The sequence below is a fragment of the Anomalospiza imberbis genome, chromosome 11 (genome assembly GCF_031753505.1).
Source record: "Anomalospiza imberbis isolate Cuckoo-Finch-1a 21T00152 chromosome 11, ASM3175350v1, whole genome shotgun sequence".
Lineage (NCBI taxonomy): Eukaryota > Metazoa > Chordata > Aves > Passeriformes > Viduidae > Anomalospiza > Anomalospiza imberbis.
In genome coordinates, this window is record NC_089691.1 from 12751924 (window position 1) to 12778089 (window position 26166).

The 26166-nt window shown below is 50.6% G+C and overlaps 1 protein-coding gene and 1 long non-coding RNA gene across 3 annotated transcripts in view; one reads left to right on the forward strand and one right to left on the reverse strand.

Annotated features, from left to right (window-relative positions):
• The window catches only part of CHST13 (carbohydrate sulfotransferase 13), a 29648-nt gene extending 10175 nt beyond the window's left edge, over positions 1 to 19473 (forward strand). Inside the window, exons 1-3 of one of the 2 annotated variants that reach the window (XM_068202007.1) lie at positions 12901 to 13189; positions 14720 to 14796; positions 18162 to 19473. In XM_068202007.1, coding sequence (XP_068058108.1) covers positions 14731 to 14796; positions 18162 to 19007 — 912 coding nt within the window. In that variant the 5' untranslated portion in view covers positions 12901 to 13189; positions 14720 to 14730 and the 3' untranslated portion in view covers positions 19008 to 19473. Of the gene's footprint in view, positions 1 to 12900; positions 13190 to 14719; positions 14797 to 18161 lie in introns of those variants that run through there. The other variant, XM_068202006.1, reaches the window with a different exon arrangement.
• On the reverse strand, positions 16015 to 17798 carry LOC137480760 (uncharacterized). The gene is made up of 2 exons (XR_011003071.1): positions 17560 to 17798; positions 16015 to 16139 (listed from the first exon to the last, which is right to left on the reverse strand). It is a non-coding gene; the product is annotated as an uncharacterized lncRNA (long non-coding RNA).
• Positions 19474 to 26166: the final 6693 nt, after the last annotated feature.

Genomic DNA, 26166 nt, shown 5'->3' on the forward strand with positions numbered 1-26166 from the left:
CTGTGCTGCCCTGCGAGACTGGGGCTCTGCCTGCCACGGGAGCGTCTCTGCACAGGCAGATCTCCCCGTGGCAGGAGAAGGCAGCGAGTTCTGCACATATCTACAAAGCCAGGCCCTTCCTTTTGGCAGGGGTGCAGGGATAGCATATTCACAGCTGGGTCTCTTCCAAGTTTACTCCTGGCAGTATCAGGGAGATTGATTTCCCTTTAGCTTAATAGGATCAGCAGGCACAGGCACTGTGAGACCCAAACAAGGCTGAATTGATGCTGCTGGAGTTCTGCATCAATAGCCCACAGCTGCTGCTGGGTAGTGTAGACACAAGCCTCCCAGTTCCCTTCTTCCTGAGGTCCCCATCAGAGCTTGCTCATTCCCTGTGAGAAGGAAAGGGATATCCCCAGAGCCATCAGCCACTCTCAGGAAGGGTTAAATCCAATAGCCACTCAGACAAGCAGCTACCAATGATCCTGGATCTGTTGTGCCCCAGAGCTGCAATGGCACTGGAGATGTTTGTGTCCTCTGCTGAATGTGCTGGCTGGGGAGACAGGGCTCTTTGGGGGCCTCAGGCAGGGATCATTACTAAATGCAGCAGAAGCAGGCACGAGGGGCCATGTGGTGGGACCGTATGTGCTGGAGATGGTTCTCAGAGCTGGTTCTCCCAACTTTCCAGCAGGCTGTAATTCACTCCTCTCCTCCTCCGTGAACTCATGCATCTCTTCAATTCTTTGTAAAACCTCTTGTTGTGTATCTTGAGACAGAGAGTCTCACCAGCTGGTGACCTGTGTCATTTAGAAAGGCAGGACACAGCCCCTCAGCTGGCTCTGCTGGGAGCAGAGGGATGAGAGCCATGAAGCAAAGCCAGGGAGGGATGGCTGCGGGCAAGGTGCTGCACTGGGAAGAGTTTGCTGAGCGTGCATTCTTTCTCAGATCAGCTTGCTGAGGCTTTCATCAATCCCAGATGCACAGAGCTGAGATAGTTTGAGACATGTTCAGCAGGCAAGTTGAGCCATCTGACATAAGAGAGACTCTTCTTTGTTGTACCTGTGCAGGTGGCCTGTGTGCAGAGGGCACAAAGAGCATCTGCCCAAACCAGACCTGGGCGCGGGCAGGTTTTGAGCAAGCCCAGCCCGGTCCCCTGCACGCTGGCCTGCCGTGGCCTCAGCAGCTGAGCAGGAGGCAGCAGGCTGGTGCAGATGGTCTCTTGGCTTGGTAGCTCCGTGGTGCTGTGTGAGCAGCTGTGGGCTGCCCGAGCCTGCCCAGAGAAGGTGGCCTGCAGGGGTACGGACACCACACGAGCGGGATTTTAGGGAGAGGTGGATCTCTGGTGCAGCCTTGCCCAGGGAAAATCAGCCCCAGTCCATACTGACAAAGGGTTGTTTGCGGTGCAAGCCCTTCTTCTGCAGTTCCTTCGGGCAGCAGGCTGCAAAGGAGGAGTTTATTGACAAGGAATGGAAATGCTGGCAGTTCAGGCTTGAATTATAAATGCAAGCAGCCAGCTGGGGCCAGGAGAATGACAGGCGTAATGGGGAAGAGAAATTGCTCTTGGAAAGCTTCTAGCTTGGCTTATAGGAGGAATTAACCATTTGGAAACAGAAGATTGCATGGTACTTACACACAAATACTTTATTTGCTCACAGAGGCTGTGTTCCTGATGGATATTGTTAATTTTCTGTTTCCTATAAAGATCTTAATTGCAGTCCTTGTGACATTAGAGCCATAGGGACGCTGCCCTAGCAAAATACATCCCTCCAGCTAAAATGCCTATGAACTTTCTATTAAACCTCCTGGCATCTGCCTCAGGCTGGTACCAGGTGACCAGAGCCTCCTGCTGCTGAGGAGACAGGAAGGTTTAGGAAGAACCCCTGCACTGAATGGGCCAGAGTGTCCAGACCAGCTGCCATTGGCTCTATTCCTAATATGATCCCCACAGATGATGCTGGGGCAGTTGGCAAGCCCCTTGAAGCAGCTGGATTCCTTCTTTCCCTTTCTGCATGATATATTGTGAGCTAATCCTATAACTGTCACCATTTTCCATCACTTGATTAGAGTTTCCCTGTCTGATCCTTGACTCAACTTGACTAAATGGGAATAAGAGGGCCTTTCTTGAAAAACATAGCCTGAGCCATCCCCACCTCTGGGGAGGAGGGAGCCACACAACCAAGGCCCAGCTCTGCCAGCCCCTGAGCCTGGGTGTGGCTGATGATAGTCCAAGAGGTGTCATCGGTGAGAAATGAAGACAAATTATCTTTAGAAACATAAATGCAAAGTAAGCTGTGCAAGAAATCAGGAGACAAAAGAGGAGAGAGCTTTCATGAAGCTTTGTAGAAAACAAGGAGGCTCTTCATGTAATTTTAATATCTTCCTAATGGCGATAACTTCTTCCTAAATAAACTTTCCAGGATCTTGAGCATCAAGAGTAATGCACAAGTGGTTTTAAAGCATGTCCAGAAACTAGATCTCTGAATCACAGTCACTTCTGGAATGAGTGGCAGTCAGTCCCTGCACTGGCTTGGGTACAGCCAGCACTCCCTAAACAGAAGGCATCTGGCCAAAGCCTGGACAGACGAGGAATTTCAGATTTCAGAGGTCTCTTCCAGACAGTTAAAAGCTGAGCAGCCTCCTGTTAGGGAAGAAAAAATGAAAAAGGAAAGGCAAAAAAGTAAAGTTAGATAATTATTTTCCTGCCCAATATGTGTGACATGCAGTAGAAGTCTAAACTAGTGCAGGATGTTCTGACCCCACCTCACGTCAGGAGTTTAATGTTCTTTTTGTAGCAGCTTAAAAAAACATCCATCAGATGACACCCCCTCAAACCCCAGAGCACCTCTGTGGCTGCTGCCTGAGCTTTGTGTAGAGCAGATGGAAGGCAGAGAGACAGAGCTGGCTGCAAACCCCTCAGCGCTGGATCGTCCCTCAGCCTGGCTTAGCTGCAGAGTGCTGAGTGTGCACTGCAAATGTGAAGCTCTCTGGGCTGGGTTTGTCAGCCAGGCACGAGGAGCAAAACACACACAAGTCCATTGTCTTTTTTGCCAGGCAAGTGCCCCTCCAAAGGGCACTGATGGGGGCTGCACACAGGGTCACACTGGCTTTGCTCATCTGGGTGTTCTTGCATGCCTTGAGCAGTGAAAAGTCAGCTCCAAGCTTTCCAGTTTCTGCTAAACCTGTAAGAGCATTAATAGAAATGGACAGTGGAGATTATACTGTCAGCAGTGCTTGCTGTGTTTCTTTGGAGCACTTTCAGCAGAGATCTCTCTTTTTTAGTGGTTTGGAGCAAAACCCAAGTAGCTCTGAACATTGGATCTCTGCCTCCCTGCCTCCCTCCCATCCCACATCCCACGTGGTGCTGAGTGGGACACGCAGGCTGTGGTGTGGCAGGGGCTGATCTCACCCAGCGAGTGACCCAGAGTCCTGTTTCCAGCCATGAACTGTGCCAAAGGCACAGCAGATCCTGAGGAGTGGGAATGGAGAAATTGCCCCTTGGAGAGGCAGTTTCTGGATCCTTTCAGTGGAGGAAGGGGTGGTGATGGCAGTGCCAGTCCCATGTGTGACCTGTCAGAAGGCTCTCTTCAGGTGGGACTCCTGGCAAGGGACATGGCTGGGACATGTTCCAGCTGAAAGAGAAGATACTGAACTTTGGTGGCAAGGGGGACAGCCATGAGGAGCCCTGGCTGGGAGGGGTCAGGTCAGCTGCGGGGCTGCTGCGTGTCACAGCGCCCGCTCAGGAGGCGTCTGCGCCGTTCTTAGCCTGCCCCACAAAGGCTGCCACAGCTCCTGAGAGGCCGGGCTGAGGCGTTTTCTGATGAAAGTCAGTCAGTGTGTCTGTCTTGAACTGGATCCAGATGGAGAAACCTGAAATCTGGTGGCACTTGGTGCCAGTGGCACCTTATGCTGCTGGCCCCTGTGCCGTGTTTGCTGTCTGTGGATTTATTGCATCTGGCATGAGTCGCTGAGCATGGAAATGGTTGTGGATAAGTGACAGTTGTGAGCATGGGTCACTGCAACCCCAGACTGAGAAACATCCATCTGCTTCTTGCAGGCTGGAAAACGTGAGTTTTTTGTTTAATTTAATGTGCCTGGGGCTTCTGTGCTGTCCCTACACCTGTCAGCCCTCAGATTTCTGCGTGAGAACCTGTGCTGTGAATAATCTGCACTGTGTGGGTGGGACAGGTGCCCCAATATCAGACAGAGAGGTGATGCAGCTCTGCTGCCTCTCCATCCCCCAGTGCAGCATGTCAGAGGCAGTCCAGTCCCATGAGCCCTATTTACAGGGATGCTGCCTGCAGATGACTGTGCACAGATATCAGGGATCTTGGGCACAAGTGGAGGCAGGTGTGCTTGGATTTTTGCTCCCACTGCAGTTCTCTGGGGCTATGTGTTTCCACCCTCACACATTCACCACAATCACTGCTGCTTCTGGCAGGCCTGGCTGTTCCCTGTCTGGCTGGAATGAGAGCAGGATGTACTCACCCCTCTGTATGGCTCTTCCCATCCATCACTTTCCAGAGAGAATAGCTCAGAACCTTCTTCCACACCCTCATTAACATCTCCTGAAGGCAGCACACACCTTGTCCCTCTCTTGCCCATGGGCTCCTGCCTTCCAGCCGGCAGGCCACATCCCTGGAGGAGTGAATGACTGTTCCTACTAAAGGAAAGTGCAGTCCATTGAGTTATCCCATGTAAAACAGTGACTCATTGTCCCCTCCTTGGAGAGTGTTTCTTGGCTGGAGGAATGCTGTTGTCAGTGCCAGGGAGCCTGGCTGCCATTACCACCCAGTTGTGCCACACAGCCCTGGCGAAGCTGCAAGGGGGGGATTGCTGAAAACAAGGGTATTCTTTTTAGGGGGTGACACCTCCTTTCATCTCCTTCCCAAAGGAAGCAATCTTGGACATCCTGCCTATGTACACCTGGTTATGGTGAGGTCCAGGGATCCCAAATACCTTCACATCTGTGTGTGTGTGGTTTGGAAATGTGTGTAGTAGGAACTGTGTGGTTTGGGGTGGAAAATGCTGCAGAAGGGTTTGTCCCAGGGGATGGTAGCTGTGGAGCATATACATTTGGTGGAAGGATTTTGGAAAATGCTCCTTTCCCTCTTGGCTAAGAGGTTTGTACTTCTGTGCCTCCTCAGAAGTGAGCTCTGTCACCTCAGTTCAGTGCCTGTGGAGCCTCCTCTGAGGGCTGTGGCTGGGAAGGGGGTACTGGGGTGCTTCAGCAGCAGAGACATGGGATGAATATGTGTCCTGGGGATGGGGTACCCCATCACCCTTCAGGATCCATCTGTGACTGCTTGGAGTTTGCCTTAAGTAGCTTCCCAGGAAAACAAGAGAGTCATTTGTGTAAAAAGGGGAGATTTCTGGGGAGGAAAGTCTGTGTGATAGAGACTGGTAGGATCCCTCCATTGGCTCCACAGGAGAGTGATGTATTATAGCCAGGTACTGGAGAAGAGGAAGACAATGGACCATTGTGCAGCCTTCATCCCTCTGCTGTACCCTACCCCTCATCTTGCCCTGAAATGGTACTTCATCATTGTGGCTAAAACATCACTTCTGTGTGAACCCAGTGCCTGTGGAGATGCAAAACCACCCTCTCCCATATGCAAACACGAGCGGGTTCACCCACCCTGGCTGATGGGAGAGCAGATTTGTCATCCCCTGCTGCAGCTCCCTGTGCGTGGGCTGTTCTCTGTGCAAACCTACTCATGCACACGTCCTGTCTTGCCCTGCTCAGGTTGGCCCTGAGCTGCTTTCCTTGTGGTTTTTTCCCTTAGTGTTGTGGGTAACCTCCTCCCAGTGTATCTCTATTTCCAAGTGCTGGGTGTGAGGGGAGGTGGGGGGGTTAATAACTTGGTTTGGCTGTTTCAAGAGGGATGGGAGAAAATGTGCAGCTCTGGGATGAAAAGCCTGAGCTAAGCTTTCAAGCACCCCTGTGTTGCTGGGATTCAGTTCTGTCTGATCCAGCCAAGTTCAAGCCACTTGGTTTAATTTCTGCTAAATTAAATATCATTAAGTCAAGAGACACCAAATGGAGCCCCTTTGCCATGGGGATAACCAGGCTGACAACACCCAGGCACTGGCTATGCTTCAAAATACAATTGTATGGCCCAAAACCAAGCTACTTGAGGCAATTCCTGAGCCTGAGAGTTAGGGTGCAGTGCTGGTGAAGGACACTTACCCAGTGGTTTCAGAGGGACACTTGAGCTTCCTGGTGCCATGCCAGTGCCTGAGGGTTGTGGCTCAACTGGTGACATGGAGGAATGAATCAAGATGGCTTTGCAGGGCACAGGGATGTGCCTGCCTGCTGATCTGCTCAGGGAGGCAGAATCACAAAGGTCCTGCCCTTCTGATATGCTACATTAACCTGGTTGGGTTATCTGGGAAGGACCTGCTCCAGGACCCCTGCAGGGGTAAAACTATCCTGGCCCTTGGCTCTGCTCTGCTGTCTGAAAATGGTCTGGAGCAAGCCTGGGGAAGGTTCTGCTGCTCCCCAGGATACTCCAGATTGTCAGTTGTCTGTACGGAACAGGAGGAAGCTGGCAGGGGAAAGTCTGATGGAGAATTATTCCCGTTCCCTAGCAAGTGAGCTGAGACAGACAGCTCCAACAGACTCTCCGCCGCCTGTACCTCAGGAGAGAGACATGCAGAGCAGCCAGCCCTTCCCAAGGCTTGGCCCACAGAGCCAAGGGCAAGCTGTCAGGAATAGCATGGGTTATACATTGCTGGCTTGTTCATCAGCAAGGAAAACACTGAAGGAGGCCAGTGGTGGGTCTGCCTGTGACCACACTGCATGGGGCTGTGTTAGCTGTGTCAGTGCCGAGCCTCTGCAAAAGGACATTGTCATGAGGCAGAACAGGCTGAACAAGGCATAACTGGGGAGAAAAGCACCATGAAAAGAGAAGCAATGGTGGGAAGGGCCACAGGGGCATTTCCTGAGCTACAGAGGATGTTGGTCTGGAAGAAGAAATGCATGTTTATATTGTAAATACCAGAGTTGCAGAGCTTGCGAGTTGATGCCAGCTCCCCTCCATCACTCCACTGGCACAGCCCAGGAGGAACAAAAGAGCTCAAGCACAGCGTTTGCTCCCCAGGGATCTGTTCTGTTCACTGCCACCTGGAAGCTGTGCCAGGTGTGGGCTGTTGTGGGCTGATATCTGAGCTCTCTTCTTGGGGAGCTGTGCTGTGCCTGGGAGAGACTCAGGGAAAAGACCAGAAATTGTCTCTTCTGGTTGTTCTCCAAAGGGCTGGTTGCTTTCTGCCATTGCTTGTGCTTGTCTGAATATTGCTGTGACATGTTCCCTCTCCCCAAAATTGTTTCTTGTGCATGTGCTCTGCTGCCAGTTACCTGCCAGAATGGGGCATGGATGCTGCCCACTCCCTCTGAGTGTTCTGAGTGCGGACACCTGGATGAGCCCAGCCACTTACACCTCCTTACAGCTCCCCAGCAGATGTACTTGTGTCTGAATTCACAAAGATGAAGGATGCATTTAAACAAATCAGTTGTGCAGCTCTATTAGATTTCTTTTCTTACGCTTTTTAATTAAGACTCTGTTGTCTATATCCTTGACTTTCTAGATGCAGTAAAAATGAGCAGTCACAAGAATCTAAGGGGATTTGATTGCCTCTTTGAAGCCAAAAATTTGATTTGCTTTTGGAGCCAAAAAGTTCCCATTCCCAATCAAAACCTTTCAGTAAGAATTAAAACAGGAATAATTCCCAAAGGTCCTCCCTTAGCTCTGTGAACACCAGAATTGTCACACAGTTCTTCACAGCCAGGGGTATGATGTGAGAAAGCAGATGGTCACTTATTTGGTCATCTTGTCCATCAAAGAGAGATCACTGCCTTCCACAACATTAAGGCAGTAAGTGAGTCTGGAGTTCTCTGTGGGATTCTGGTGATGGAGTCTCACACCACTGTAGTTTTGAAAAATATCTGTCTTTTTAAAAAAATCAAAACAACAAACAACAATCAGCCTTTTTGTTTAGGCAGAAATTAAGGAAATGTGTTCTCCACCAATAGGAGCCCAAGCATAAAAGCCAGAGCTTCCTAGAATTAAACATCTTTCTGGAGACAACTCTGTTTGACCCTATAGCTCTGATCCTCTAGGCAGGGCTCTCAGATGGACCACTGAACACTGCCCAGGGGTTCAGCTGGTGCTCCCATGTGGGATTTCTTGGCCTCCATGTCCTGGACCATACTCATGCAGTCTGTGCATCTAGCTGCATGTCTCATTTTTTTGCTATCAAACCAGGAGGGAAAACTGAGCTCTGACTGCAATAACTGTCTGGATCCATCACTGCTGCTGCCAAGCTCTATTTTCTTTTTCTTTCTATATTTTTTTTTGGTCCTGCTTGGATGTTAAAATCGAAAATTGGACCGATTTAGCAGCCAGTGGCTGCAGCTAGGATTTGGCTTTGACTAGCAGTCACAGTATCCTCTCAGAAATCCTATGGCAGGATCCTTCTGGGTGCATTATTTCATAGTGAGGAGCCTGTCTTTGTGGAGCAGCATCTTTGTGGTCAGGGGTGAGTGAGCCATCACTCCTGAGGCTGAAGCACTCGTTACCCCCAGCAGGTCCTGGAGAAGAGTCGGCATGATCTGGAGAAGCTCATCGCTGTGCCCACAAAGAGATCCAGGTCCTAATTTCTGGCTCTCCCAGTGATGCCTTAAAGCAAGTGCTAATCCCTGTACACTGTAAAGCTCTGGGCATTGTTTACCCTTCTGGTAATACAGGTATTTGTTCCCCTCTGTACGCTCTTCCTTCTCCCACGAATGCAGTTCAGCTGCACACATGCCATGTGTGCCAAGCAGACAGCTCCTGTCACCAATCCTTTTTCCTTTGTTCACATCAGAATCCATCAAAAATATCACCTTCAATTTCAGAACTTTTTCTTTGGTGTGGGATAGAGCATTCCCTTCCAAGGGGGAAGTCAGTTCTCCCCTGAGAACTCACTCTTCCTACAGAACAAAGAAGCACCTCTCCCACTGCCCCGCTGGCAATTGCAGGCTGTAATTTACACTGATCATTTCAGGCACCGCAATTATTTTTTTCTCTTTTTTTAGGTTTTGCACAGACACAACAGGAAGCAAGGCTGGGGCTGTGAGACAGTGGCAGGGAGGCAGTGGTGGGGTCAGGATCAGCTCCTCAGGGCCTCTGGGGTACCTGCTCATGTGCAAGTACATGTGCTGTCTCTTCACTTCCCTCGTCTGGAAACCACTGATCTTCTCCAGGTGTTAACCCTCTCCAGTGTTTCATATTGGAGACCACATGTGGAGTTTTTGGCTTCTTGTGGCCTGAGGGTCCAGCCTGGAAAATATCTGAAAGCTTCATTCTCAAACCCAAAATGAGTTGGGATTCCTTCTGTTGCATCCCAGCCACCCACTCCCACTGATCTGGGGTTTCCAAACCTCTTCCAGTCTGGCACCTGAGCATGTGGGCGTGATGAAGTCCTGCATGTGGAGCACCTGCCATCCTCTCTGCTGGCCTGTTCCCAGGGGTGATAGCATCCCAGCTCTGCTCATACACACATCCAGCCCATGCAGCTCAGTGAGTCGTGGGACCACCTGCTCACCTGGCAGGCTTCTCAGCACCTCTGGATCTGCCTTGGTCCAGGAGAGCAGAGCTGTCAGTGCTGCAGGTGAGGGTCACAAATGCTATGGATTATAGCATATGGATAATGCGTTTTTTTTTGCTGTGATGGCAAATATCTCACCTGATTTGTTTCAGGGCTTCATTTGCCTTTTTTTATGACTGTCACACTGGCAGCTGATGGCCCAGAACTAATGCATCTGGGACCTCTTGCCACTTCCAGCAGCAAAGTAGCAGAAACTGCTGAATTCCAAGATTGTGAAATTAAATCCTATTAAGTTTTCACTCCCCTCATCCATGATGAACTTCAGTTTCCCTGTTGGTGTTTGTCTTTCCCTGCCACAGCAGCCTTTCTCAAGTCTTTGTCCATCATGAGTATCTTTCTGTTTTTATGTCAACTCCTTCTCAATGTATTAATCCCAAAGCTATTCTGGGAAGTGTTTTTCTAGAAATCTGCCTTCTGCCCAGTATTTCTCATTTAAGTGCCACCTACTTTCTTGTTGCTCATGACCTTTCCAGTTCACCTTCTAAGCTTCATCCTCTCTGACTGAAGAGGATGAAATCCTTATTTCCTGTGGAGTGTTGTCTCTCATGCACTGTGTGTATCTGAGTGAGGATCTACCACATAGGCTTGATCTACAGAAACAGCTTATTTTATTTACAGACAAGTTTGCATGGGTATGAGCTGTGTCTGGTTAGTGCCATGTTGATTTTCATTCTAAGTTATTTATTATCCAGTTGCACCCACATGTTTTAATTGCTTTCTTTTCTTCAGACTGTTTTCTAAAGCCTGGGTAATGCTGATGTCAGCCTAGCAGGCTTGTTGCTGCCTGAATCTTGTCTCCAAGCCAAACACTTCAGTTCACACACTGGATTTGCTGTTGTGGTTGCAGAGAATCTCCCTCCCTTTTTAAGGGTCTCTGCAGCCAAAACAGCATATTCTTTCACTGCTGCTTCCAGAAGTCTGGAATAGGCATGATCCAGTCTTTCCCTCACCTCACACGTCTGGCTGTCTTTGTAATCAGCTAGTACACCTAAATGTTCACAGCTTTAAAATCTATTCCCTTTTCCAAGGACAGCTGGCAAGACATCGAAGCCCCAGATCCTGCTGTGGTGTTGATGTCACACTGCAAGAGAGTAGCTTCAGCTGTAGTGGGACAGCACTGAAATCTGGGGTACAGAAGGAAAGAAAGGAGGAAATGTGATATCTTTTTAATCTCCAAAAGAAAGTCTGAAAGCTCTTGTAGCATAGGAGACTCAAAAATGGGCCTGAGCTTCCTTTCAGGCTCGTCTTGTTCAGGGATTTCTGGTCAGTGTGTCTCTGCCTTAGCACAGCAGTTTTGGTCTCCTGCTCCACATCACTCCTGTGCCCTTGCCTCACTGTTTGAAGATTCAAAGGACAAATGTGATACTTCCTTCTGCCTGTGTCAATGAAAAGCACTTCAGATTTGGATCACAGACATGCACTGTGTTGATACTTCTCACCCTAATAGTGATCCTGCAGTTGCCAAGGGTTGGTGTTTTTTGCCCTTTAGAAAGCTGATATGCCTTGGCTAAGTGATGTCCCTGCTTTCAGATGCAATTGTGGCAATGCTAAATTTCCAAGGATTGCCACTGCATGTGGTGGAATCTGGGAACCTCAGTAACAAGCTATAAAGTCAGGAGAAAATCCAAGATGCGAAAACCTTGGCAGCTCCTCCACGATGGAATATCCTGCTGTACTCAGGGCCATGGTGCCAAAATGCAACACAAACCATTAACTCACTCACATGATACTCCCTCCTCAACAGTGTCATTTATTTCAGTAGTCCTTGGCTTTGCCAAACTTTTTGGGAGTCCCAGGGGCATTCCAGAGATTGGTAAGCCAATGGTACAGGGAATGGGGTGCCTAACTCACTCTCAGCATGGATGAGTGGAATAGGAGGGATGTGTAAATGTGAGCATTTACATATAAGTGTGTGAGCAGTGATGCTGCAGGGCTGGCGAACAGGGGGTGGCCACAGCCTGGGGTCATGGGGCAGGGCTGTGTTGGGTGTCAAAGGCTGATCTTAGTGGGGTGGACTCAATTAAATCACTGTCTCTAGCCTGCTGCTGGCTCAAGTGTGTTGCAGCAGCCCTGGCCTGCTTATCACTGTGATCCCAGATGTTTTGGGGATGCTTTGGGCACAGACAGCCTGGACTTGTCTCTGTTCACACACCTTCAGCCGCTCTGACCCATCCTTATGGAGAATGGACACTCCATCCCATGGGACACAGCAGATGATGCCCTCCTCATGCTGCATCTGCCACAGGGCTTAACCCCGGCTCCAGAAGTCACCGTCACGGCCCAGGCGGGATCCCGGCTGCTTTTCTCCTCGGGATGCCGTGTGTAGTGTGAGCAGACAGTTTCTGAGCGGGCAGACTTCCTGCAGTGGAGCTGTGTAAAAACCCAAAACCTGCTGCCAGGCAGGCCTTGCTCTGGAGGGTTTGGCGGCGCCTGGGCAGGGATGGTGTCACCGCTTTGGAGCGCACGGGCCTCAGGATGCAGCCAGTGCTGAGTGCCGGTGTCTTCCCCTGCCAGCTCAGCACTCCCAGCCTCCTCCAGCTGCACGGGAGCAGCCTGGCAGGGATTATTTTTTTCCTTTTTTTTTAATCTCTTCCTTTTTTTTTTCTGGAACCCTGTACAGCAAGAGCATAGTAGGGATCCCAGGCGGTTTCCTGCTATCCAGAGAAGATTCCTTGTTCTCTGCCAGATCAGCACTGGGGAAGGGCTGGAGGAAATCCATTCTGCAGCGTTTCTGCTGGGGCTGTTGGCAAGAGCCCTGCGAGATGCAGCAGCCACTGGCCAGGCAGGTCCCTCTGAAAAAAAAAGAGGACTGAAGAGGTCAGAGCATGGCTATGACCTGCCTGACCTCTGCTCCCTCCCCTCTTTACTGCAGATTTGCCTTTTGTTGAGCCTCCTGCCAAGCTGCTGCTCCTCTGGGGCCGTGACCTGACGCTGCAACAGGCACTGAAGCCTTTCCCTGGGACGTTTCCATGCTGCCCTGTGCAGCACCAGCACGAACTATTTGCATTTCTAACAGCCTTAAGTCAGCCTGAACCACCCGGGGTTTGCTTCTGTCCCCATGAGAAAGGTTCTGGCTGATGCACGTGTTAATCTCAAAAACAAACGCCTCCACATTGTTTTTACTAAATATAGGAGCAGTGTCTGCTGCAAGGCACTGCCGGCAGCCCTCAGCAGGGTCACAGTCCTGCATCCAAGAGGAGTTTATCAGCCCCAGCCAAAGGGGAAAGGGGCTCAAGTTCAGTGCTCTGTGTTTGCAGATGTGAGCTGCAGTCGGTCGAGTTTTCAAGGTCTCATTCCCTGTCATTTGCAGAGGGCTGAGCCTGGAAATGTGAAACAGGACTCCTCTGGGGTGAGCATCTCAGCTCAGAACTGTACGTTGGATTTTCTGCTTATCTCCCGCTGGCACAGATGCTATTTCACCCTCCTGTGGGGTAACTGATACAGAGGATTGAGGAAGAAACTGTACCTTCTCGTTGAGTCACATCTTGATCAATCCAGCGCTGCAGGAAGTGTCATTTCCCATGGACGCGCAAGCGTACAGGCACTGCTGATGAAATTTTGTGAGGTCAGGCAGTCATTTCCTCCTAATTACAGCTCCAGGAATGAATAATGTTTAGCTGAAACCCTGGTGACTTTGTGCTTTGGTGCAGTTTTCATTTAAGCAAAATACAAGCATGTCAAAATGAACACAGGATCTGGATTTTCCCTTCTGGTTATTTTGGTTTTATAGATGCCATCTGGGACTTGTATAACAAATGTGGGGTTGTTTGGTGATGGTCAGTGAATTGAAAGATCTGGAGCCCCAAACTGTCGTGCAAAAAGCTTCTGTTAGAAACCTTCATGTTGCCAGAAATGTCTTGTGGCAGATGCTTTTTCCAGGAACTTGGAGGACTGGAAGAGCCTCCCAGGCCACAGTCTCCTGAACAATGTGTCCTATCTTCCCCTTCAGAAAGAAACATAATTCTCCATTTTAAAACTCATGGTGGGATTCCTTCTGTGGAAGCCAACTCCAGGGCTGCACAACCCCCATGGTTACAAACCTTGTCATGTGGAAACTGTCGTGGCATCCTCTGCCAATGGAGAGAGTCAGAGCCAAGAAGCAGAGGGTGGGTGAGTGATGGAAGAGCTGCTTGAAAGGGTTGCTGCAAGTGAGAGCCTGTGCCCCTGCCTTGGCTGGCTCCCTGTGGTGGGTTTGGGATATCCAGGCCACAAGGTTCTGCCACCACTCTGCTGGAAACAGGTCCCTGAGGGGACCTCAGAGGCTGAGCTGAAGCAGATGCTTCCTAGCCTGGAAGGTGGTTGCATCCCTAAATAATTTATGAGCACAAGAACTTGAGCAGCTGTCACTGGTTGGGTCTCTGGTGCTGCAATTATGGCTGGCCACATCCAGCCTTGGGTTTGGTGCTGCTGCAAATGGACCTCCAAAATGAAACAGCTGATCTGCAGGGCAGGGAGGGGGCAAGGACTGCCTGGGAGGCTGTCTTCAGCTTCAAACACCAGAGGAGCTGTGGCTGGTTTAGAAGGGATGAAAAAAAAATATAAATAGCAAATAAGAACTTCAGTAGATTTACCGGCCAGACAAAGCACCTGACCAATTTGTGTGCTCCTGTCCGTGTCTCTGAGCCTGGAAGTGCGAACTCTGAGTCTGTGGGGGCTCAGCACAGAGCTGCCAGTGTTGGATCTGCCCTTCACCTCTGCCAAGCACAGGGGCTATCTCACCCCTCACAGGGCTGTGGCAATGCTGGCAGGGTCCTGTCTCCTCTGTGTCATTCCCTCAAACATACAGCCTGGACAAAGTGGCATTTCCCAGAAGCATATGGATCAAACTTTTCCTAGTTGCTCTTGAAATTGTAATTGTAACCTTTATTTATGGTGTTTAATTTGATAAAAAATAGGTCTGGACCTTTTGAATCCTAGCTGCGGATTTTGTTACAAAGTAAGGGGGAGGGAAGAGCATTGCTTGAGCGTCACTTCCAGGGCAAATGGGTTTGTCTCTTCTTGGGAGAGGTTATCTTATCCCAGTTTGGGCATCTCAAGAGAAAGTATGGGAAGCAGACCCTTCCAACCCCTCTGATTTTCCTCACTCCTTTTTCAGCCTCCGAAGATATGAGATCCACCTGGCAAGGCAAGGCTGGTCGCAGCCCACTCCAGGCCCTGTATGAGAGTGACCAGGTAAGGGGACAGGGACAGAGAAGTGGTGGGGCGAAGATCAAGTGGAGCACTGAGTGCTGACCCTTTCTTCCACTCCTCTGGTGTGTGGGGCGTTGTGCCAGGACCAGCCACCCTCAGGGTCCTTGCAGCTGAAGGGTCCTCTGGCTCTGTCTAAAAGACAAGACCGCACTGCTTGGGGGTGTAGCTTGATAAACACTGCTTATGGCCCTTGCTGGTGCTTGGGTAAATATTTTAATTACCAGTGGGCTGAGCCACAGCTGGGCAAACCTGGGAGACTTTGCCATCTGAACATTCCAAAGCCAACTCTGTGCCATCATAGCTGGGCAAGAGCTTCATTGCTGCCCTTCCTGAACTAATAATTGACAGATATTTCTGTGTTAGCTGCTATATATACATACACACACATAGGTATGTGCACATATTTATGTTTACATAGATATAGCTGGACTCAGCCATAGGGGATTATAATCCTGGAACATCTCAGGCCTCTCCATCACTCTGAGCTGTGCCAGCTATACCTGCTGAGAAATGAGCAGCCAGGCACAGCCTGGGCAAAGGATCACTCCCCTCCAGGTGGGCTTAGTGAGTCCGTCCCAGTGCAGGAATTAGAGAAGGTGTCCTGCTTACCCTTCACAGTGGGGCTTGTGGTCAGAGCTGTAAAAAGTGTTTGTTTCTTTCTGCTGCATTTCCCCCTGGGCAGGCAGTTTTCCCCTAATTCAGCCACACTTCCTTTGGAGAGGGATCTTCACCCACAACTTCCCTGCAGGAAGGCCTGTGGGAAACCACCCTTCAACGGGTGCCATGCCACGTGCCCCAGCCACCAAATGTGCCCTGCATCTCCCCATGTCCATGGGGCTGCCATCTGCTGCAGCCCCCAAGAGCAGAGGGCAATGCTGGTGGCTCCTCAGTGGGCTGCCATCCCTGCTGCCTCCCCAGTGCCCGTGGGCAGTGCCCCATGCAGCCAGAGTCAGCTCTTCCCATATGTGTCGCTTTGTGTCACTGTCTAGGTTGGTGCTCCTATGTCTGTAAGCAGCCAAAGTACATTTGCTCTCTGAAAAATTACAAATATGGACTCCCTAGGCCATGATGCCAGCAAACCCTGATGCTGCTGGAATGTCATGGTGCTATTTCCTTAAAAGTGATACTTAATTTCCCTGGCTTTTAAAGAGAAGGAAATGAAGGGAGCAATTTTGCTCTGAAATAACTGCAAGACATTCATTTATTCCAGTGGGCGGCTGCTGAAAAGTAGTCACATTTATTTGTTGCCATGCCTGCAGACAGTGTCTGTCTGTCTGTCTCTCTGGTCCAATAGTTTTGAATTATGCAAGTGCAGGGAAAAACACCTGAAAAAAATCACATTACTAAAATGCCTCTTTTTCTAAGCCCTTGCAAAAAAGGTTTTCCAATTCTGAAAGCTGACAGGGAAGCTCCAAACAAAAGAAATTTCTACTGAAAGGTTTGGCTGTGTTGCAAGGCAGCATGAGAATGCTTCTTCAGCTGTGGTTATCACCTCCCTAGGTGCTGTATTTTTTTTGTAGCCTAGTAGCCAACAATGTCAGAGTCATACCTTGCTGGCAGTTAGCATCTGTTCACCTGAATTTTGTTTGTTTTGGCATTTTCCCTTATCATGTCCCTGTTGGAAGCAGTAAGGATGGGATGCTTTCTCCTGTCCCTGACTCACATTACTGCCCATACAGGTTCCTGGAGAAAGTGGTCACTAAGGTGAACTGGACAAGGTTATTTCTTTTGTGGAAATAATATCCAAAAGAGTCTGAGAGTGGTTCATCCATTGCAGAAGTTTTTGCCCAGACGTTAGTGTCTCTCTGAAGATGTCAGGTCTGCTGGATCATCCACAGGATGGACAGTTTGTCTTAGTATCCCAGCTCCTGGCTGGAGCTTTACAAGCCCATACAACTGTCCCTCCAAACACTTCATTAGTCCCCAGGGAGCAGTGAGGGGCACCTGAAGCCTGGCCAAGGGTGTCCTTTAGCATGCCTGGGCAGTGGCAGCTCTCAGCAGCCGTGTAGGCAGCAAGGCCTGCCCTTGCCCTTCATCTGGAGCTTACCAGCTTACCATCTGTGCAACTGCAGAGCTGTTTGCTGTGGCACCCTCTGGCCCTGGCAGGATTGTCTTTACAATCCTAAAGTGGGAGCCACCGTGATGTTGGGAGGTGGTGGTCACTACATGGCATTAAAGCCACAGCCCTGCAGGGTCAGGGCCACCCCAGCTTAGCGGGTGCTTGGTGCTGCCGTTCCCAGGCGAGCCTGTTGGATGTTCCCAGCAATGAGGAAGATGAAATTTCCCAACCCTTGTGAGCAAAATAGGGATGTAGTGGGCAGGAGGAGGAGGGGACCTTCCCCTTCTGACTTCCTGGAAATGGTTTCCTTTGCCAGATGTTCTAATGACATTTTGGAATTTCTGACAAAAACCATGACAGGAGAGGTCACGTCCCCAGATCTGTAAGGGGGTTTCAGCTGGATCAGGGGTTAAGGGACTCTGGGCTTCTGGTAAGTCACTGCAGCAGCTGCCAGTTCTTGATGTGAGGGTCAGAAGGGTTAAAGGACCATGTGTTGGTTCCTTGTCCGTGCGACCAAAGGAAACTTTGGCCAGAACTGAGGCGTTGGACTGGCCTGTGTGGAAGAAGTCCCTCAGGAGAAGGAACCCAAAGCTCTCAGGAAGGGCCCCAGCACTACCTACTCAGCTCCTTGCTCCTCTCCATCATACCTGCCACCCCACCTCATCTCCAGCTCCCCTCCTGGTCACCAGGGTTTGATCATCAGTGTTAGAGACCATTTCCATTTGCCTTTCCTTGGCAGAACACCCAGGCCATTTCCATCCAGCATGTCCAAATGTTCTGCCACGTTTCTGCCCTTGGCTGGGTGTTCACAGCAAGCACATGTGTGTGGGTGTCAGTGTGAGGCAGCCATACCCCGTAGCAGCAGGAGGTGTGCAGGGCCCTGTGCCAGCAAACAGGCTGTGCTTTCTGCCCCTGGGGCCATACATCCCCCCCCAGACTGGAGTGACGGAGAGCACGTTAGCCCAGTGTGTGTGTGTCTGCTTTAAAAAAATGCTCTGTTATTGACCCTCTCTGCACCACCCCTTCTTCCCTCACCCCCTTCGATTTTTCTCCTCATCCAGCTCCTTATCACATTTTGTCCTTTCTTTTGATGCCAGCCTGTCCAAGGATAAAGTGCACCAAATCAAGATGTGTTCAAAGTGAATGCTGTCTCCAAAATCCCACATGGGTGACTGACCAACCCAGTAAAGGGGAGACAGTGGGGACAATTGTGGGACAATCGTTGTGTGTAGGCCACAGTCAGCTTGGGCAAGCTGGTGACCATCTCTGTTGGGTTTTTTCTCCCCAGTTTGAGCAGTCATCCCTGCAGGCAGTTCACCAGCAGAGACGGGAGATGTTGAGCAACATCTGCAGCCGTTACACCCGCAAGCGGCGTCTCCTGCAGCCGGACGACTTGCGGCACTTGGTGGTGGACGACACGCACGGGCTGCTGTACTGCTACGTGCCCAAAGTGGCCTGCACTAACTGGAAGCGGGTGATGATGGTCCTGACGGGGCAAGGCAAGTACCAGGACCCCCTGGAAATCCCCGCCCACGAGGCCCACGTGCCCTCCAACCTGCGCACCCTGTCCGAGTACAGTGTTCCCGAGATCAACGCCCGCCTGCGCAGCTACCTCAAGTTTGTCTTCGTGCGGGAGCCCTTCGAGCGGCTGGTCTCGGCCTATCGCAACAAGTTCACGCTCAGCTACAACACGGCTTTCCACAAGCGCTACGGGACCAAGATCATCCGGCGGCACCGGCAGGAGCCCAGCGACCGGGCCCTGGAGCGGGGGGACGACGTGCGCTTCGAGGAGTTCGTGTACTACCTGCTGGATCCGCGGACGCAGCAGGAGGAGCCTTTCAACGAGCACTGGGAGCGGGTGCACTCGCTCTGCCACCCCTGCATCATCCACTACGACGTGGTGGGCAAGTACGAGACTTTGGCCGAAGACGCCAACTACATCCTGCAGCTGGTGGGGGCCGACACGAGCATCAAGTTCCCGGCTTCTTCCAAGACCACCAGGACGACAGACGACATGACAGCCCAGTTCTTCCAGGACATTAGCCCCTTCTACCAAAGGAGACTCTTTAATTTATACAAAATGGACTACTTGCTATTCAATTACTCCATCCCATCATACCTCCGCATCCGGTGAGGCAGGGGCTGCAGGGGAAGAGGTGAGGGAGAGCTGGATAACTCTCACCTTTCCACAATTCCTCTCCTCCTGCCTTGAGCTCATCTCTTGGTTGACTTCTTCCCTGTGCCCTTTTGTTAGGGTCTGCTCCACCTCCTGATGCCTTGTTCATGCATGCTCTGGAGGAAGAACACTTCTCAATACCCTGGGGCTGGAGATTTTCCTTCCCTTTCCCTCCCAGCCTTCGATATCTACAGGGAATGGTGGTGGGACTGGACACTTCTTGCCTTGGTTGAGGACTTTCTTGTAACTAAGAGACTCCTCTGTAGATCCAAATCTTGGGAAGGCTCCATTTTCGGGCAGGATCCCTTCAGGTCTTTCTCCTCCCTACTGGGCCATCTGGGGGCAGATATGGAGACTCAGGGGTCAGAGTGGAGTGTATCAGAGACTTGCATAGAGCCAGAAATAAAGCAATAATTTAATGTAACTTTTTCCTTTTATTTAAAATTGCTCCCACTTTTTCTTTTTGTCTTGTTCTCCTCTGTCCTTCGTGCCATCCCCTACTGAGGGGGATATAACACACAGAGGTGTGTTACTCTGACCACATTTTTCTCCCTGGAGGGATTTTTTGTTCCTCTCCTTCCATGTGTTCTCAGTTGGGGTGCAAAATACTCCAAAGATAGAGAGGAAAGGCTTGCAGCAGGTCCTCAGTCTTTCCCCTGAACTACCACAGCAGAATGATCAGTGCCTATGTGTACATGTCTCTGGATTTCTGGTCAAATCCATTAAATCCAGGCCCCACACCTCCCATTTTTTGAAAGCAGGTGACAACAGTTGTAAAGCCATATAGACAGCATGGGTGCAGGTGTCTGCTCTGATGAAATCACTTCATCCACGATGTCCTGCCCATGGTACTGCTGGTCAGACAGGGCCCTGCTGGCAGTGCTGGCTACTCTTCCCATGACAGCATGGGCTGCTCCTGGGTGCAGCCCCTTTATAAAAGTTATAAAGTGTTTGGGAGAACACTGGGCTGGGATGTGGGTGGTAATGAAGAAATAATGGACTGGGAGGCCAGAAGAGTCTGTGTGTGTATGTTTGTGTGTGTGTGTGTGAGAGAGAGAGAAAGGAAAAATTCTGAGGATAAAAACAGGGAGAGAGACACCTAGAGGGAAACAGTTCTTTTCCTGGTTGCCTTTGGATAATCATTCCTTGGAGAAAAAACAGAGAGAACTGAGTGAAACACAAAAGAAAATGACAAACTAAGGCCTAGGATTTTAAATAAAAGCCAGTCCATATTTCAGTCTTTCCTCTTTTCTGTTTGACTTTGGCTTGCTGGCTGCCTTTGTAAATAAACACACTGGTAATAGATGCTGTAGAGTGTGTCTCCTGGCTTGGCTGCAAACACTTGACTTATTAGTGCAATACAATGGGAGGTTTTATGAAACCACAGTGCTCTCAGTATCTGTAAAAAATGGTGTTTCCATCTAACAACTTTCAGCTGTTATATCTTAACCTTTTTCCTCTCTGCCTCTGACTGGCATCTATATGCTGACACTCCCTCCTTGCTTGCTCCATTGGAGATTGGCTTTAGCAAAGCAATGAAAAAGAAAAGTAAATGAAGCTGCTGTGGATCCTGGCAGTGTGAGTGATTCTCCCAATCTGCACTGGAGATCTTGAAGAAATGGCCTTTCTCATGCTGTCTTGGTATCTCCCTGTCTAGTCGAAACACAAAGCACAAAAACAGATTATATGATGCAACAAATTTCATCTGCAGCGTTCAGGCTTGGAGACCATTCCTCCTGCTTTCTCAGGAGTCTTGTGCTTAGAGCTGCCTCTGCTTGGAAAAGTCATTGTTCAAATCACTGCAAGATCTTTTCATCTCTTTTGGTCATGAATCATAATTTGGGGTTAGATGCAGGGTCATAAATGGATGGATTTTTGGGTGGTTTTTTTTTTGTTTTTATTTTTCCTAAATACTTTTCCCTGCCAGTACCTCTAAAGAGCTGATGGCACAGCGAGTGGCAAGGACAGATACACTCACTCCCAACTGTGCTGTCTGTGGGTGTTTAGACAATATCTGGCTGGCTGGGAGCTGCTTTGGGCTTTCTTTGGTGTGAAAGGGAGGGAACAGAAGCCTCTGGGCTTTTTTCTTCATCCAGGTGGCTTCTAATCTTTCCTGCAACAGTGGCAATGGGGAGGTGGTCCCAGATGTGAATGGCTGTTTGACTGGCAGCCTGTCCTGGCATCCCCATCAGACCTGACCCAATCAACAGCCCAGCCACACACGTATGGACCAAATGCAGCCTTGGTCATGATCTTCTGAAAGCGGGACCCTGTAAAGTTGTGGTTTGAGTCATGTAGGACCTTTAGAAATACCCACCTTTGGGCTGCTTCTATAAAATCCCAACAGACAACATCCACAATCCAAACCATTTAGGTCATACCCTTGGCTTCCTCTCTGCCTAAACCCAAAGCTTTCCAAAGGAAAACCTAACCATGCAAACAGAAAAGGGGCACTGTGCATTTCTGAAGTGAACACTTTCAGCCTGGACTAGAGCATTTTGGGACAGGAATTGCTCAGCTCGTGCCAAAGCCGAATTGCTGGGACCAGGGTGTTCTGGGGCCAGCTCTGGAGTCAGGATGCTGCAGGATGGGCTCAGGATGCTGCAGGAAGAGGATCAAGATGCTGTAGGGCTGGGATGCTGTGGGACGGAGGTCAGGATGCTGTGGGGCTGAGATGCTGTGGGGCCGGGATGCTGTGGGGTCAGGATGCTGTGGGATCGGGATGCTGTCGGGTAAGGATGCTGTGGGATCGGGATGCTGTGGGATCGGGATGCTGTGGGGCCAGGATTCTGTGGGATCGGGATGCTGTGGGGCTGGGATGCTGTGGGATTGGGATGCTGTGGGATCGGGATGCTGTGGGGCTGGGATGCTGTGGGATCGGGATGCTGTGGGGTCAGGATGCTCTGGGGTCAGGATGCTGTGCGGTCAGGATGCTGTGGGGCCGGGATGCTGTGGGATCGGGATGCTGTGGGGTCAGGATGCTGTTGGGATCGGGATGCTGTGGGGTCAGGATGCTGTGGGGTAAGGATGCTGTGCGGTCAGGATGCTGTGGGATCGGGATGCTGTGGGGTCAGGATGCTGTGGGATCGGGATGCTGTGGGGCTGGGATGCTGTGGGATCGGGATGCTGTGGGGTCGGGATGCTGTGGGGCCAGGATTCTGTGGGATCGGGATGCTGTGGGGCTGGGATGCTGTGGGATCGGGATGCTGTGGGGTCAGGATGCTCTGGGGTCAGGATGCTGTGCGGTCAGGATGCTGTGGGGCCGGGATGCTGTGGGATCGGGATGCTGTGGGGTCAGGATGCTGTTGGGATCGGGATGCTGTGGGATCAGGATGCTGTGGGGTAAGGATGCTGTGCGGTCAGGATGCTGTGGGATCGGGATGCTGTGGGGTCAGGATGCTGTGGGATCGGGATGCTGTGGGATCGGGATGCTGTCGGGTAAGGATGCTGCGGGGTCTGGATGCTGCGGGGTCTGGATGCTGCGGGGTCAGGATGCTGTGGGATCAGGATGCTGTGGGATCGGGATGCTTTGGGATCAGGATGCTGTGGGGTCAGGATGCTGCGGGGTCAGGATGCTGTGGGATCAGGATGCCGTGGGGCCGGGGCCAGCAGCCGCCACCCTCTCCGCAGGCACGGTCCGACCCTTGCCGGTCCTTCCGAAAGCGCTGGAGGACGGGAGCAGGACGGAGCTAGGAGGACCCCGTGTGACCGGTGATCCCAACTACAGGCGGTGTGATTCCCTGCACGCGTGCTGGGAACAATTTCTCTGAGGGCTCCTGGTTGGTTATGCTTTTCAAACTCTTTCACTGCGTCCCTTTTTCTTTTTAGAGGAGAAAATATCAAGGGGGCCTGGGCCATCTCTAACGTGTTACTGGGTTTGGTTTTCTCCTCCACTTGGAAGTGGGAATGTGGCAGTGGCTGATGTGCAGCCAGGACATGACCTACAAGGGGATGCCCGGGGTCTGCCCCCAGGAGCAGGGCAGGGCATCACCCCCTCGGCCCTGTCCGAGCAGCGCTCTGAGCAGGGAATGTGACCAGCTGAAGGTGCCAGTCCTGGCCTCGCTGAAGAGAGCACCACGGTAATCATGGTAATCATGGTAATCATGGTAATCATGTCCCCCCAGCCCCCTGAAAGGTTCCCATCCTGACCTCAGGCTGCAGAGCTTGGGGACAAGAGACTCTAAATAAGTCAGGTTGGTCCTGGAGTCTCACCCAAGGCTTGGGAGATACTGGGGAGCTCTCAGAGCACCAGGGACACAGGAAACAAGAACAGCCTCACTTTGATACGTTCATGTGTGCACAAATATGCAATGAAAATAATAATTATATTATAATGTATAATAGGATTACTGCTGGGCCAATCTACGTATTATATATATTGAGTGATTACATTTATATATATATAATACTTAATAGACATTTGGTTTTTGTTTGTCTACCTATGTGTGTCCGTACACCATCCCATTTTTTATATAAATACTCATATACTCCCCAGCATAAAAGAGAGAGCACCTTCCCTTGCTGCACGGGTGAGCTTTGCTACAGTCCAGCGTGGCTCAGGAGTTAATGAAGAGCCAGCCCCTTCCTCCAAGTGCCCCCAGCAGCTCCAGCCTTCTGAGTGTGCTGAGCCCTCTGCCTGTGCTGTGGGTTTGCAGTGCTATGGAGCTCCTGGCCCCATCCCTCATGGCCCATGTGAAGCTGTTGAGTTTCTCCTTCCAGTGGAACAAAATGGAGCTTCAGTGAAGTAATCAGGAGGTTTCCTTCCAGACTTTCCTGTGCACCACAGATTGGGTTGTTTGCCAGCTGGAGAATTAAATAGACTGTCATTGAAGAGCAAAAAAAAAAAAAAAAAAAGCGTGTTCAAGTATGTCTTGGAAGCAGTGTCTCCCTTGAAGGAGGCTTTTCAGACTTACTGTGTTTGCTGGCTGGCACTTAGCTTGTCCCTGGTAAGGAAGCTCCATCTCACAGAGAGTTTCTGGAAAATTACTGTGTTAGGATGGAGGCAATGAGTGGAAGCAGTGGGGGGAGAAAAATAAATTATTTGACTATCCCTGAAAACAAACCCCTGTTCCATCTGCATCTACAGATGGTGACAGCCCCTTTTTTGCTTGCAAAGAAAAACCCTTATGCACCCAGGAATGGGGGAACCCCTGGCAGCCCTTCCTCCCTAGTTCATCTGGGATCTCCCCAAGGTCCCAGCAGCCACCCCAGCACCCCAGCACATGTGGTGCTCCAGGGCACCCATCCCCTCACAAACTCCAGTGCTCTTCCTCAGCCCCATCCCACAACACTGACATGAACCTGAGATTTATTTTATTGGGACACAGCTAGTGACTGATGTCAGGAGTGAGCCTACCTGCACCGCTAATACAGTGGGAAATAAAACCATGGGACAAAAAAAAAAAAAATTGTTTCACTGCCCACTACTAGAGTTGAGATCAGCTGGCTGATGGCTGCACAGGGTTCAAAAATAGCCAATCTCATTCTCTGCCAACACTCCCCATCTTACTTTATTCCCTCTAAAGATTACAGCAAGGCAAGCCTTCCACAAGCACCTCACAGCCTTGGATAGGTTTCTGAGTCCAGGACCAGCACTGAGCCCAAAGCGGCAGCTCAGCAGCCAAGGACTAAAGAGCACCATGAAAGAACCTCTCTTCTTCCACCTCTTCCTTTTTTAATGCTGTTGCTTATTTGGGAGCTGTGAGGACTAAATACAAATAAAAGTCACTGTCAGCTGAAACTGAGGTGCTGGTGTCTCTGGCAGGGTGTGTCCAGCCCTGTGACCAGCTGGGCACAGTAATGACACAGACACAGCAGCAGAGAAGCCAGGCCCGCTGCTGGCAGTGACTTCCCTGCTGGGTTAGACAGAAGTCCCTGTGAAATGTTCCCACCCTGTCTGGGCTCTGCTACCCACACAAGTCTGCTCTGAAACTGAAATCTGTGGAAGAAAAGGGAGTCAAACAACCCCCTCCCCAAATCTCCTCCCTGACCAAATTGCTCCAACACAACACCACAGGAACATAAAATCAGGTAGGGCCTGCTCTGATGTACTGAAAATTCTTACAAGCTGAGGAGCCTGCAGGTATTTAAGCATAAAATTTCTGCTTTGAAGGGGAGGGAAGGGAGAGGATGCCCAGACAACTCAGGGGCTTCTGGCCCTGCTGGGATGGCTGGGGCAGCTGTTGCCAGGGGACAGAGCAGTGCTGCCCACTCACTGGAAGGGCTGGGGGTGCTTTCTTAGAGGAGCAAGTTCAGACAGAGTTAAGTAATGCTGATCCAAGCTGTGCTCCAGGGTTACATATAAACTTTGTTAGCAAAGACCCTTTCTCATTTGCAAAGAGAAGAAAAAAAAGAGGAAACAGAAAGAGTAAACAGGCTGAGCAGCCAAATAACTAGCCTCTCACTGCCCTTAAAAAAAAAGGAAAAAATCCCCTTTTATTGAAACCATTTCCTTTGGTTATATCATTTCTCTTGAGGCTGGAAGCAATTTTAAGTCTTAAGTGCATTCCCTGCACTAAGTCCACAGGGACAAGGCTGATGCTTGGCTGCCCACCAAGGGGTGCCCTGGAGAGCAGCAGGAGCCCTCTGTGCCCTCTGTGATTTCCCCACACCACCTCTGAGCCCCAGTGCCTCCTGCAAGGGGGGAACCCCCAAGCCCAGCACAGGCAAGGAGCAGCATGGGTCACCTTGGCACAGCTGAATCCCACAAGTAGGGCACAGATGGCATCCATTACGTGTTCCCATCCCTGTCCTCTGTCAACAGTGACAACCAGATTAAGCTGAGTTCTGCCCAGAAATCCCCCAGCGAAGGGACATGACAGTGCCAGGGCTTTGCTGCAAGCACACAGCAGAGAAGCACCTGTGCATTGGGCACTGGGATTTGATGCTGGAGGAGTGTCACTGGGGTCCCTTGCACCAGTCACTGGCTCCAATCTAGGTCTTTTGCAGGATTGCAGGAAGCAGGGCCAAATCTGTGTTATTAAGAGAAAGGCAGAAGGAGTTTCACATGTTCAGGATCCTGTAGAGGGCTGGGGTGTTCCCAGCTGCTTGGCTTTAGCACTAGCCTTACTTGATTCCCAAGACCAGCACAAGCACCAAGCTCCAGAGAGGACCTCTC